At 37.0% G+C, this 12952-nt stretch overlaps 1 protein-coding gene across 5 annotated transcripts in view; it reads right to left on the bottom strand.

Annotated features, from left to right (window-relative positions):
• CNKSR2 (connector enhancer of kinase suppressor of Ras 2) overlaps window positions 1-12952 on the bottom strand; it is a 270849-nt gene that overhangs the window by 84368 nt on the left and 173529 nt on the right. For 3 of the 5 annotated variants that reach the window (XM_070462393.1, XM_070462395.1, XM_070462397.1), the window contains 2 exons: window positions 9240-9329; window positions 7435-7649 (listed from right to left, as the gene is read on the bottom strand). In XM_070462393.1, coding sequence (XP_070318494.1) covers window positions 7435-7649; window positions 9240-9329 — 305 coding nt within the window. The remainder of the gene's footprint in view (window positions 1-7434; window positions 7650-9239; window positions 9330-12952) is intronic. The other 2 variants (XM_070462394.1, XM_070462396.1) reach the window with 1 other exon arrangement.

The following is a 12952-nucleotide window of genomic DNA, read 5'->3' as shown; positions in this document are numbered from 1 at the left end:
ACCTGGGTTCGATCCCTGGGTCAGGAAGATCCACCCTGGAGAAGGGAATGGCTACCCACTCCAGTATTCTTGCCTGGAGAATTCCATGGACAGAGGAGCCTGGCAGGCTACAGTCCACGGGGTTGCCCATGCAACCCACAACTGAGTGACTAACACACACACAGAGAAGGTAAAGCAAGCGACCTAAAGCAAACTAAAATCAATAGTGTAATGATAATTTATAATAAAAAGGCAAATGAAAACTATAGGTAACTTAAAATGCTAATGAGGTACCAACATAGAATTCCTCCTGAAAGCTGTGGGAACCTGAACCATCTACACTTGGGTTTGTATGAGAAGAGCAAAACTGCATTGTTGGTTGCATGGATATCAGGCTTTTAGGAAAAACAGTGAATTATAATATTCAGTAAACTCTACTAATGCATCATTTTATGGCTATTCAATGTATAACCTTTTAAAGTCATTTAGTAAGTTACTAGTAAGCAACATATAATCACAAGGGAAAATTAAAGTCTCTGAAATTATGTGGTATTTGCCTGTAAGAATCAAAGGAAGGACTATCATTTCTACATCAAGCCTCAGTCACTAAGAGCCGTTTACTAAATTTGAGAATCACTGCTCTAGTGAAGTGCTCCAATGGGAAACACTTGTCGCAGTCCAGGCTGTTCTCATGTAGGGCTTTGCCAGTGCTACTATGAATTTGGCATTAACACTCTAGAAATAATGAAGTCATCCACGGGAACCAGGAAATACATATGATATGAATAGAGTAACATTTAGAATGGATATCTAACACATCTGCATGCACCCTGGTGAGGAGAAGATTCACATCACACTGTACCACGGCTGTCGTCTCTGTGAGTAAAGTCAAAGGGTAGCGAAAGTGGTTGTTATAAACTGTTAGCTTAGAGATGGTTATTTAGCCAATGAAAATAACTGTTCTCTTATTTTAGTTACATTGATCCTGAAACAGTGCAGCTAAGTCAGGCCTATACTAGACAAACCAACCTTTATAATTGCAGGCACATTATAAATGTTTACAGGCTGACAATACAGCGTATTTTTCATCTTTGTGATAATACTAGCTCTGGCTTCTCTAACAGGTGGTAAAATCCTTATGAGCAGATATGACTTTATTCACCTAAAAATGTGAGTTTTGGAGCCAGACTGCTTGTACTTCTATTTCAAGTCCGCTACTTTCTGCCCGTGTGACCATGGGCAAGGTAAACTCTGAGTTTCAGTTCTTCAAAACTGAAGAATGGAAGAACTTCTGAGTAGCAACCTCAGAAGGTCAATCTGAGGATTCAATAGGACATAAGTTCAGTGAGTATATAAATACTTAGCATAGGAACTTAGTAAGCGATAGGTAAATGTTAGCTATTATTAGTAACAGCAGTGACAGTGTTATTATTATTTATATTTATTCCACAATACTTATTGTGCCTTAAAGATAGTTCAGCACACTAGAATTGCTGTTGAGTCTCTGCTAAATTATGTTGTTTTAGAGCGGAAATTTGAAACAGTTGGAACAAGGATAAATACTTCTACATATTTAATTTTTAAATAAACAAATAAAAGCCTTGGAGATTAAATATTTCAAAGAAAAATATTTTCCCCTTACTTTCTCATTAGTGTGTGTCTGCAGAGAAAAGTCTAAACATGAGCAAGTAGGGTAAGGTAGTAATGGGAGTAAAAATTAAATCAAGAAATCTTCCATTTACATGAAATAACAGCATAGAATGGAACACATTTACTGTTGGTGGGAGTCCTGCCCATTCTACCAATGTTCAAATCCCAGCTCTACCACTTTACTTATTAATCCAATGTGCCCCAGCTTCCTAATCTATAAAATGGGGATAATACTAGCACCTTCCTCCCAAGTTTTTTATGAGTGTTAAATGAGTTAAAAATTACAAATTACTTAGAATAGCATCTGTTTCACAATGTTTAATTGTTAAATTAAAAAAAATAAGATGTCTTTTAACAGCTTTCCACCATGTTCCCCCAGAAGGTCAACCAAAAATCTTGTCACAGTTTGATAGAAATAGCTAAAAGGACTTATCATAAGTAAAACAGTAACTGAATGTTTGCAGTTATACCCTAAATAGCTAAGACAAGCCACACAAATGTTGGACTGTTAGGAAACGAATCATCCAGATTTTTTAACACCTACTCAAAGTCTGTTTTAAGTCACCTAAAATCACATTATTCAGTTTATGAAAGTACACTTGCAGGTTGTCTAGATCCATTATCAGATTTTACTTTTCTGGCATCTAAGTGTAGATTTAAAACAAACTATCACTTTGTTTATGGATTGACTTCAGCAGCTTTAATGTGAGAGTAAGATGTCATATGTATATCATAGTAAGAATTTTAAAAAGCTCTGAATCTCCTCATTCCTTATCTAAAGCCTTACTGCTACATCTGGATTTCACACACACATGTACACACACACACACACCAGATACTGCTGTCTGCCCTTCCTTCGTGGGCTATCAGCTCAGAAGAGGGTTTTCACAGCTAACAACTCCCACATTTTCAGGCAGAGGATCAGTGAGTAGGCAGACTAATGTCATAGTCTTTTGAAAAATACCGTCGCATGATTAGCTGATAGGCATGTTGTGACCTCTATAATGAGAGGTCAGGGATAGGAAGAGAGAAAGAACAAGCTGGAGTGGAAGACTGAGGCTAGGCTGAGGGGGCTAAGCGGGCTGCCCTGGTGGCATCTGCGGAGCAGGGCAGTGCTGTGAATCAGCCCTATAAAAGGGGCAAACAGGGACCTGCTTTGACAGGGAGCCCAACACGGTGACTGTGAATTTCCAGGTGCCTCCAATACTCCTGTAAGTGGATGGATGGTAAGAGGTAGGCTCCACATGGTCTGTTGTCTGTACTGGTAAACCAGCCAAACCCTCCTTGGAGGAGGTGCCAGTAAGGGCAGAGTCCCAGTCTTTGGAGTAAAATGGTAATTGATAAAACAAAGTAGAATTTAGTCATGTGGACTAGACAAACATGACAGAAAACACTCGGAGTCCTACATCTCTCCCCAGGCACATGGGACACTGAACCTATGGTAATAAGTTCCTGGTGATCCCCACTATGAATACACCCCAACTGAAGGCCTGCTTGTACTGGACGGGACTAGCCAAGGACATGGAGGTGACTGTTTTTGCAGACTGAGGACATCAATTGAGAGATACTGAGAAAGGCATTAAAGTTCCTGTCATACTCACTCACTCATTCATTCACTTACTCATCACAGTTTTATTGAGCACTTATAAGGTACTAGACCTAGACTAGGTACTAAAATAAAGTGCTGAACAAAATGGAGAAATTATCCTTTCCTGCTATGGACTTGGACATGCTCTCCCTACCATGTATAGTGAAGAAAGACACTAAACTGATAATCATGCAAATGAATATATAATTGTGAATCATAGTTTTCCAAGAAATTATACAGGGTGCTAAGAGACTATAATAGGAGAAACTGATTTAATTTAGGGGGTAGGGATCAGACAAAAATCTCTCTGCAATCTCAGCTTTAGATAGGAGCCAGCCAGGGATAAAGACAGAGTAGAAGCATTCTCAGTAGAGGGAAAGGGAGTGTTAGTTGCTTAGTTGTGTCCGACTCTTTGTGACCTCCATGGATGAAGAATATGCCAAAAATGAAAGAGGTGACAAAGACTGGTGGATGATTAGGGTAGTTAAGGCAAACAGAATGATTTCCCTTTCAGATAAGTTTAAAAATACATAAAGTAGAATAACAAATATGCAATTAATAAAAATAAAATTATGTATTTTACAATACCATAAACTTCTAAATTGTCTTTATTATTATATAAACATTTCTGCTATAATTGCTAAGAGGAATGAGTCACACTGAAATCAAACTGCATTTACCTGGCTTTGTGTATTTTTATTAGGCTAATTTCCAGAATACATGAGGATATTCTAGGAGCTTAAAAAGGAACACCATACATCCTACATCGCCCCCCTTCCCCCAGCTTTAGTAAATTGTTTAAGGGTATTTATTGCTGATATGATTCTGCTACAAAATTCAACTAAATTTTTCCCTAAATTTCAACTCAGACCACATGGAACTAGTATTATAGCAGAGACAGCAGCCTACAAAACTCCGTATTCTATTTTTATAGCCCTCTTCCACTTAAGTTCTATTTCATTGAAAAGAGCTGTGTCATCCAAAGGAATAATTGGTAAGAATGAAGATAATGGTTCATTATGAAGGTAAGTGAATTATATATTGATACTGATCTTGTGTTTTAAAAAAATTAACATAAGGAAATGTCCTTTTATTTTAAATAAGTACATATATACAGACTAAAAAATAAAACAAAAATTTCCGTGAAATGTAAAAAGCAATCATTTACATATATGTTATTTTGCCTCCCAAGTCCAGATGATTTAACTATAATACCCTGTAGTTTTGGTAATAGATAATGCTGAATAACTGCTCGAGTTTTATAACAGCAGAAGCTCTGTATGTTTTTTGAACTTAATAAAAAATAGTAACATAGAGCAAAAGAGAAACCTGGGTAGAAATCAATCCAGTTACTAAAAATGCTACTAAAAGCAGCATATGAGCACACACATTTCTTTAAGTAAACTTTTCCAAAACTCACTAGTTATTAAAGCTCAAATTCTTATGTGTATGCAATGCCTACCATGCATGGAGGACCAAAGCAGAACGTGGAAAAATCCCTAGTGGTTTGGGTTCTAGTCCTTACTCTTGCACTTTTTTTTGCAACATGGCTTTGGGTTAATCACTTAACCATTTTGAGTTGGTCATTTGCAAATACAGTTGTAGTGAGGTTTAAAAATACATAAATGTGGAAACTCCCCTGATAACTGCAAAAGTCCTAAATTAATCAACTAAGGTTCTCAAAGGAACTTGAGTCTAATAAACAACTCATCAATAAATGTTCTTTCTTTCTGAACACCGATTATAGGCATTTAACATGCTCTTTGGGATTAACAGTTATTTTGCTATTTTAAAAACAGAGACCAGAGTTAGAAACTGTTCAGCCTTTCACTCTGAAATTAGTGGGTAAGTGTTACACGGGAGGATTTCCTCCATGATTAAGAATATTCTTTACCCTGTACTGTCTGTCAAAAATTAGTTGGGATAAATATCTATCTGGGAAATATGTTACAAACTCAGGATATAGAATAAAAACAGGAGGCAAAAGTGGGCTCTTCTCTCTTTCTTGGAATAAATTTCTAGAAGTGAAGTTACTAGACCAGGTTCTTCATGTGCTCATGGCTCAATCGCTCGTTCATGTCCAACTCTTTGCAGCCCTATGGACCGTAGCCTACCAAGCTCCTCTGTCCATGGGATTCCCCAGGCAAGAAGACTGGAGTGGGTTGCCATTTCCTCCTCTAGAGGATTTTCTTGACCCAGGGATCAAATGTGCATCTCTTGTATCTCCTACATTGACAGGTAGATTCTTTACCACTGTGCTACCTAAACAATGCCTTTCAGAAAGGTGCTAACAATTTATATTCCTAGACGATGTTCACAATATACCAGTTTTACCTCTTACTATCTTCCATAATTAGTCAAAATCCACAAGACTCAGCTATTTTTCCTTCCTCACACAGTATATTCCTGTCCCAATATGCACGACAGGATGGCACAGGCTGAGTGTTTGAATGAGCTTTCAATTGCTTACCGTTCCTCTTAGGATAAATCCAAACCCTTTAATAGTTTACAAGCTCTGGGTGAAGTGGCCTCTTCTTCCCTCTCTAGCCTCATCTCTCACTACCAACTCCCCTCTCGAATAGGCCAGCTGTCTCTTATGTTTCGATCTTTGTTCAGGCTATTACTTCTGACTGGAATGCCCGATTAGAGAAGGAGCTTAGTGTTAAGAGAGCATTTCTGACTAGTAAGAACAAAAGTGTCTCCCGTCACACAGTTCTGAGTATTGATTTAAGAACAACTTTAAATGTCTGTGGAAAAAATAATAACCCAATTACTCAGTCATTCAGAGTAGCAGGTTTTGATAAGGGCACTATTCTTGTGGAGAGGAAGATGCTGGGGGTATGTAATTGGGGACAAGAGACAATAGAGAACCAGTGCCATAGAGAACTGCACTCCTACATCAACCCAAATAAATGAAAATATTTTCCTACACTTCAGTTTTAGGAGAGAGTTGTAAGTAATAATATATTTAAATGATATACTCAGGAAAGCAACTCAAATGTAAGTTGTTAAATCTTTCACATCTTGTATATCTAGATGATCTACCTTCCACAGCAGTGACATCAAATTTTTTTTTGATGCTGTGAACATGAAGCACTGTTGCTCAAATTACTTAAAAACCTGTAGCCATGTTTTTCACGGTCTTCTAACAAGAAGCACAATAAAGTTCCTTCCAACCAAAATGTCATAAAATGGGTTGATCTTGTGAATTGAATGTTTGGGTCAGTAAGATTATCAGCTTCCACACTACCATTGTCCTAGTTTCTCATCATCCATCTGGCCTGGGTTTAATGGCCCTTGCCTTTGGCCTCGCATCTCTTGATGGATGCTCTCAGCACTAGAGAGATCCTATAGGCCAATCTCATCATGCAAGTCCCCAGGACGGAATTCTTCAGTAGCTCTTTATTATGCCGCAAAAAGCCCAAGTATTTTATCATACAATTCCCCACTTAGCTCTCTAGGGGCCCATCTACTGCCCTTTCTCACATGCTTTCCCTCAATTTTTAGTGAACTGGTAACTCTGAGCCACATAAAATCGCTGGGACATACCATACACACACATTGGTAGCATACCTTCATATGCCTCACCACAAAAATACTGCTACTCATCTTTCACTATTTACCCATATGCTCCTCATTCTGAAGCCTCTTCTCCCTTCCCAAGAGGGCAAAGGCCCTTCTTCTCCTACACTCTTTCACTGACTTACTACAAATTGTATTGGAACTCTCGGTGTGACTTTCTTTCCATATAATGGGGTGCTACCTATGTCTTTTCATCTTTACCTCAAGAATCATGGCCCAAGTCTACTGTACAACAGATGTTCATTTTTAAATGAAACCATAAATATATTAAAAATCCTATCTTTAATGATGAACTTTACAGCTATTCATTTACTGTATATTATCACAATAATAATCGATCAGCTAATTAATTATTACTCTCCATCAGTTCTGTGCATAGGAAGTTATGAAGTTATATCCTTAAAGATATAAGATGCTACAACATATGAACTCACTGAACATGTGAGTTGAGGGACAAATCGATAAGTCATCTTTAAAAAAAAAATTTTTTTTTCAGGGCATAAAATCTCAATTTAAGATTTTTTGTGAAAATCTGACAAGAGGATAAAAATAAATAATCTGGAATTTACCAAAAAGAGTCAATTGCCAGTCTGCCAATAAAACCGTCATCACAGAGTCTTTCGAAGCGTACTTACATGGTACAGTGTGGCTTCCGGCACAGGTGTGCCCATGATGTCTTGTCTCAGTGCATCCATTTGCAAACTAGGTAGCAACGAATAGTGAGTCGGGCTACTACTCTTATCACCCTTCTTTTTAGACTTCTTCCCTGTGTCTTTTTTGCTGTTTCTCTGAAACATGTATTCTTCTTGAGCAATTTTTTCATTGCTCATATATCGGAGTAGAGAGTTTTCTAAATAAAAAAAGATAAATACACTAATGTAGATATGCAAATATTCCAAACTTACCATCTTTTAAGTGTACTATTAGATTTCACTTCAGAAATGTAACTTGATTTTCTTTATAAAACACCATTATAGTGAAAATATGGAGAATCTTAATTATTTGGGATCACAGGACAACAGGAAGTTGATAGCCTATAGAGTATTTCTCCAAGTTTTAGTTCTGAACCAACCATATCAGAATTACCTGCAGAACCTGAATCATAAGTTTCAGGTGTGTGGCTCATAAAATTTTTAACAAGTTCTCGCAAGGAGATTCTGCTAAAAGCTGACAACAAACATCCTAGGGAACATCCTTGGAGAAGTTAAAGCCCACATTATGGACCAATAGTGAGGAAACTTAGTTCAAAAAAGTTTATGCCTAAATTGATAGCCAGAACTCTACTTCATAAAGCCTTTATTCCCCAAGATGTTACTATCATATCAAGTCCCAAAAGGGTGACTCAGAAAAGGCATATAAGTGTTTCTTTCTTAAAATATTTTTCTTGATTAATTCTAGAAAACAGAAGAGGTTAGAAACTGAAGTTTGGAAAATGGAGTGAATACATAGATGTAAAGTAATCTCAATGCTCCTATATTTACCAACATTTTCAGAAATGCTCGTTCCATAAAAGATATGTTAAGAAGACTAATGAAGCAGATAAGCTTATTTCTGTGTGGTCTGTGGATCTGTGCATTAATGAAATAAATTTTGCACACTGGCTAGAAATAACAGGCAAATGGGTTAAACATGTTTTAAAGGAAGCTTCGTGAAGTCATGTCCTATGAAGAGTTTTTTTTTTTTTTGCTTTGTTTCTTTTTGTTTTTCATCTATAACTTTATGGATCTTATTTCAGAAAATGGAAGTAGCACCATGACCCACTGGGCCCACCATATCCATCCACACTTGGTTGAATCCCATTTAGTAGCAAAATTTCCCGTTGCCTTCTTTACTGCTCACCTTAATAACAGGATAAGTGAACATAAAAACTTACTTTTGGTAGATACTTCAAGTGTAGCCCACCCCCAAGTAAGAAGATAACCCTGAACAGCAAACAGGAGAGAAAAAAGCAAAGCAGGTTTTTTTTTTTTCCATTTTTATATGGTTTTCTTTTAGAGACACTGGCCCAGTTTCTATTAGCTTTTACCCATGTGCTTCAAAACTCATTTTAAGGTTATATTAATACAAAAATAGTGAGGTTGGCATTGCGGACCAATGGGGACTGATCACAAATGCTTCCTATTCGTTGAACTTAATTATTTTATGCAGTTTCACACTTCTGACCTTGTTTTCCAAGTATTAAATTTCAAATAACAGATATTAATTTTTTTATACTGTACTTATCTACTCTAAATTCCTTAGGAGGCATTCAGAGAAGATATTTACTTAATAATAGATCAAGACAGTTAAAGGTTGGTCTGAGTTGGTTTGGATGTATCATAAAAATCAATAAGAGAATGAATAGTTTTTCACTGAAGCCATAACATCCTATGTAAAAAAACATTTAAATCTGCTTTTTGTTTCAACAACCCAGCCTACACTGAAATTCTAGAACACTTACCTCTTCTACTATCTCTCTTCATCTTATTTGGATCTTCATAGTCCCCCACCCAATTATATTCCACTGGCATAGATATAGGTCGTAGCTTGCCTAAACACAGAGAACAAAATTCACATCACATTGTTTTTCTTCCCCATGTCCGCTCAAACTTAAACTGACTTTTAGCTACAGTCTGCAAAACACACTCACTCATATGCAACATTATGGTTGGCATTTGTGAAGATGAAAAATATGTGTGTTTTGAGCCAGAAGGTGAAACTGCCTGTGGCAATTGGCCAGGTGATAATGCAAACTTAAGGCACTTTTTATAAGTAATACAGAACAGCCTAGGTTTACTTTCTTAGGAGCCCCAGACTTTAAGAATGTGGTCCTTTACAAAGAGGACCATTATTTTAGAGACTTCATTTTCTATAACTGGATCTGTCTTATTCCTCAATGCCCAAGTGTCTTTATCTTGATAGCCAATCTTCAAGACAGTAGCCCCTTGTATTTAATGTTGGAACACAGTATTAACTTCGCATCTTCACTGCTTCCTAATTCCTATCTGCTTTTTAGATACCACTATGCTTCAGCGACACGGCTAGATTCTTTTCTATGGCCTAAAGCTGGGTCTGCCCTTAAGCATCTCTTTTGCTATTATGAACTCTAGTTTCCAGATTAAAGTAATCGCTGCTTTGATCTGTCCCATTTTCCTCTGGGTCTGTGTTCTTACTAAACAGCGTTTTAGTGTAGCATGCAGCACTCATGACATAGACTTTCAGGATAGCTTTTTGGTGAGGCTGATCAATTGATTTCTGATCAATTCAAAATTTGTGAAGCACAAAATAGACAAAAGAAAAATCATTAACAAGTTTAAAAAGGACATCGAGCACAACACCTAATTCTCAAAATTGTAAGAAATAAACCATTACCCTCATTTTACCAGATGAAGGGCCTGGGACAGTGTATGCAATTTACCCAAGGACACACAGTTGGTAAGTGTGTATGTAGTACCAGGGTTCAAACCTAGGCACTCAAATACTACTTCTGCAATAACTTTTGGTAACTTCAATATTCACCCACTAATATTCTGGCCTCTCAGTTTTTTGAGATTCTCTCCTCCACCCATTCTAGGGGTCATAAATGCTTAATCTTATCACCTGAAAAGGCAGTAATTCTTCCCAGTATCCTGCTTTTCAACTAAAACCTGTATTTTTAGCACATCCAACACAGCACTCTAACAATTCCTCCTTTAATCTACCAATCTTCCCACCTTTCAACACCTCTTAGTCACAGTATGTTCTTGTTACTCTCCCCCTTGGCTAGATAAATTTCACAATCAAATTGTTACAGACATTCCACATATTTCGTTAAAAAATCCATTAAGATACTTCTTTCTCATTATGTTGCTAAGGGAAAATGTGACAACTTAATGGCATTTTGCCAGTACAGTTTATTCAGTATATTTTACTAAGCTCTTTGAAATTTAAGGATGAATTAGACATGACAAAAATATTAATGACCCACAAATGAAGTATTTACTTAATGACTTCCTTACAAGGTGTGCAAACGACTTCATAAACGATCACCTCAGTTTCCAAATTTTCATGGGGTAGATCTCTGCAATTTTACAGAGAATCTGGGTGAGCTGATGTAGGTGACATGCGATCATAAGCCTTGCAATACCTCTCTGCTACTGTCTCATAGTTAAATTATTCTGTTACTTGGCTTTTCATATCTGTTGCACATCTGGAGCATTCTAATCAGGATCTCTATAGAGGTGCCCATTGTGCACTGTATTTTTTAACTGTAGCCTAATAAATGTAGAAGAGGTCAAAGATAGATACTTTTGGATTTTGTTTGAATTTTATTCTGAAATTAATGGCAAGTAGCTTTTTAAAAAAGATGAACTATATTTAGCTGCAACTAAACACAAACAGAACACAAAATTTAATTTAAAGAATATTTAGCACTGGGAACTATAATTCAATATCTTGTAATAATCTATAATATATATAGATGAACCACTTTGATGTACACCTAAACCTAACAAAATATTTTAAGTTACACTTTGATTTAAAAAATAAAATAAAGATATACTAAATTAAATAAAAAAGACTGGGTGTCAGCAGATAGAAGTTTTAGAAAGTCCAAGAACAAGCCAAACTGAACAGCATACTGTAAGGGACATGTATAAATTGGTAAGAAATATTCTAAAAAAGGAAAGAACCAATAAATAGATAACTCAGGAGAAAAGTAGGACCAGCGAGATACAGTAGGACAGGGATCCACTGTTGGAAGCAAAGACATGGGGTAATATTCCAATTACTGGCAGGTTACCAGAAGAATCAACCATGTGGTTAGAGGGTTGGAATTTCCAGTCCTACTCCTAGCCTCTAGAGACTGGAGGGGGCTGGGGAGTGAGTTTAATTACCAAGGATCAATTATTCAGTCAACTGTGCCTATACAATGAAACCTCCATAAAAATCAGAAGGATAGGTTTGAAGAGCTCCCAGGCAATGAACAGGAAAGCTCAGGAGAGTGGCACGCCGAGGGAGGGCAGAGACGCTCCAAGCTCTCGGCCCATGTCTTGTACCACGCATCTATCCCATCCAGCTGTTCCTGTGTTACATCCTTTAAACTGGTGGTCTACTAAAAAAAACAAAAGAATATTGACAATGATGGAATGCCTTATGATGATCAAATACTGTTTCAATATGAAACTGCTATGCTTTAATAGCAGTGTACAGAATTGTTTGAAAATAAACTGACTTTTCCCTTAGCCAATAAAGTATTTTCAGTGCTATTACACATGCTATGGTGCTCTGTGGCAGAGTTAACTGCTCGCTCTCCTGGGCTCCCTTAGCTCCTTGGTATACATGATCCTTAATTATACTGTATTCTATCTTTCTGTTTATAGGTTTTTTTCTACTTTTTGGCAGGAACTGGGTATTATATATCTTTGTTATGAAAGTTCCTGGCAAGGATTCTGACCCAGAGTGGGTATTCATTAAATTTCTTTTGAACGCTTGAATGAAAGGATGCTAGACATTAGGGAGATTACTGGGCTGTTCACTGGATCCTACTCTTTTTCTCACTCAAAGGCATCTCTTGAACAATTCTACCTTACTTTCTCTTGCAGCATCAATTTCCCCTTTCTACCCCGTGATTCCCATTAGCATACAAACATGCTGTAATTTCTACAGTCTTAAAAAATAAACAACCTCTCTTTGCTAACAAACAGCCACCCTACTACCATTTTCTCTGGTCCCCTTTACAGAAAAACTCCTAGAAGTCTCATTTTGATTTTCAGTCTCCAATTTCTCTCCTCTTCCCCCCCCCCCCAGCTTTATTGAAGTATTGTCGACAAATTTAAATGGTACAAATTAAGACTGTACAGAATTACTTTTTGAGGTATGTAATGTGATTGTATGTATACACACACACATACATTGTGAAATGATTACCACAAGCAGGTTACGATACCCTTCACCTCATACAGTTACCATCTGTGTGTGCATGTATGACTGTGTCGACTGTGTGGTGAGAACACTTAAGATCTACTCTCAGCAAAATTTAAGTGTATATAATGGAAAACATCATAGTGGTTCTTCAAACAATTAGAAAGAGAACTTCTGTAGGATCCAGCAACCCTACTTCTGGGTATATATCAAACAGAAAGGAAATTAGTTATCTCCAAGAGTTCAAATTCATTGTAACATTGTTCACAATAG

The sequence above is a fragment of the Odocoileus virginianus genome, unplaced genomic scaffold (genome assembly GCF_023699985.2).
Source record: "Odocoileus virginianus isolate 20LAN1187 ecotype Illinois unplaced genomic scaffold, Ovbor_1.2 Unplaced_Scaffold_4, whole genome shotgun sequence".
In the NCBI taxonomy this organism is placed as follows: Eukaryota; Metazoa; Chordata; class Mammalia; order Artiodactyla; family Cervidae; genus Odocoileus; species Odocoileus virginianus.
Note: the sequence above shows the minus strand (reverse complement) of the source record. Positions and strands in the feature narration are given on the sequence as shown.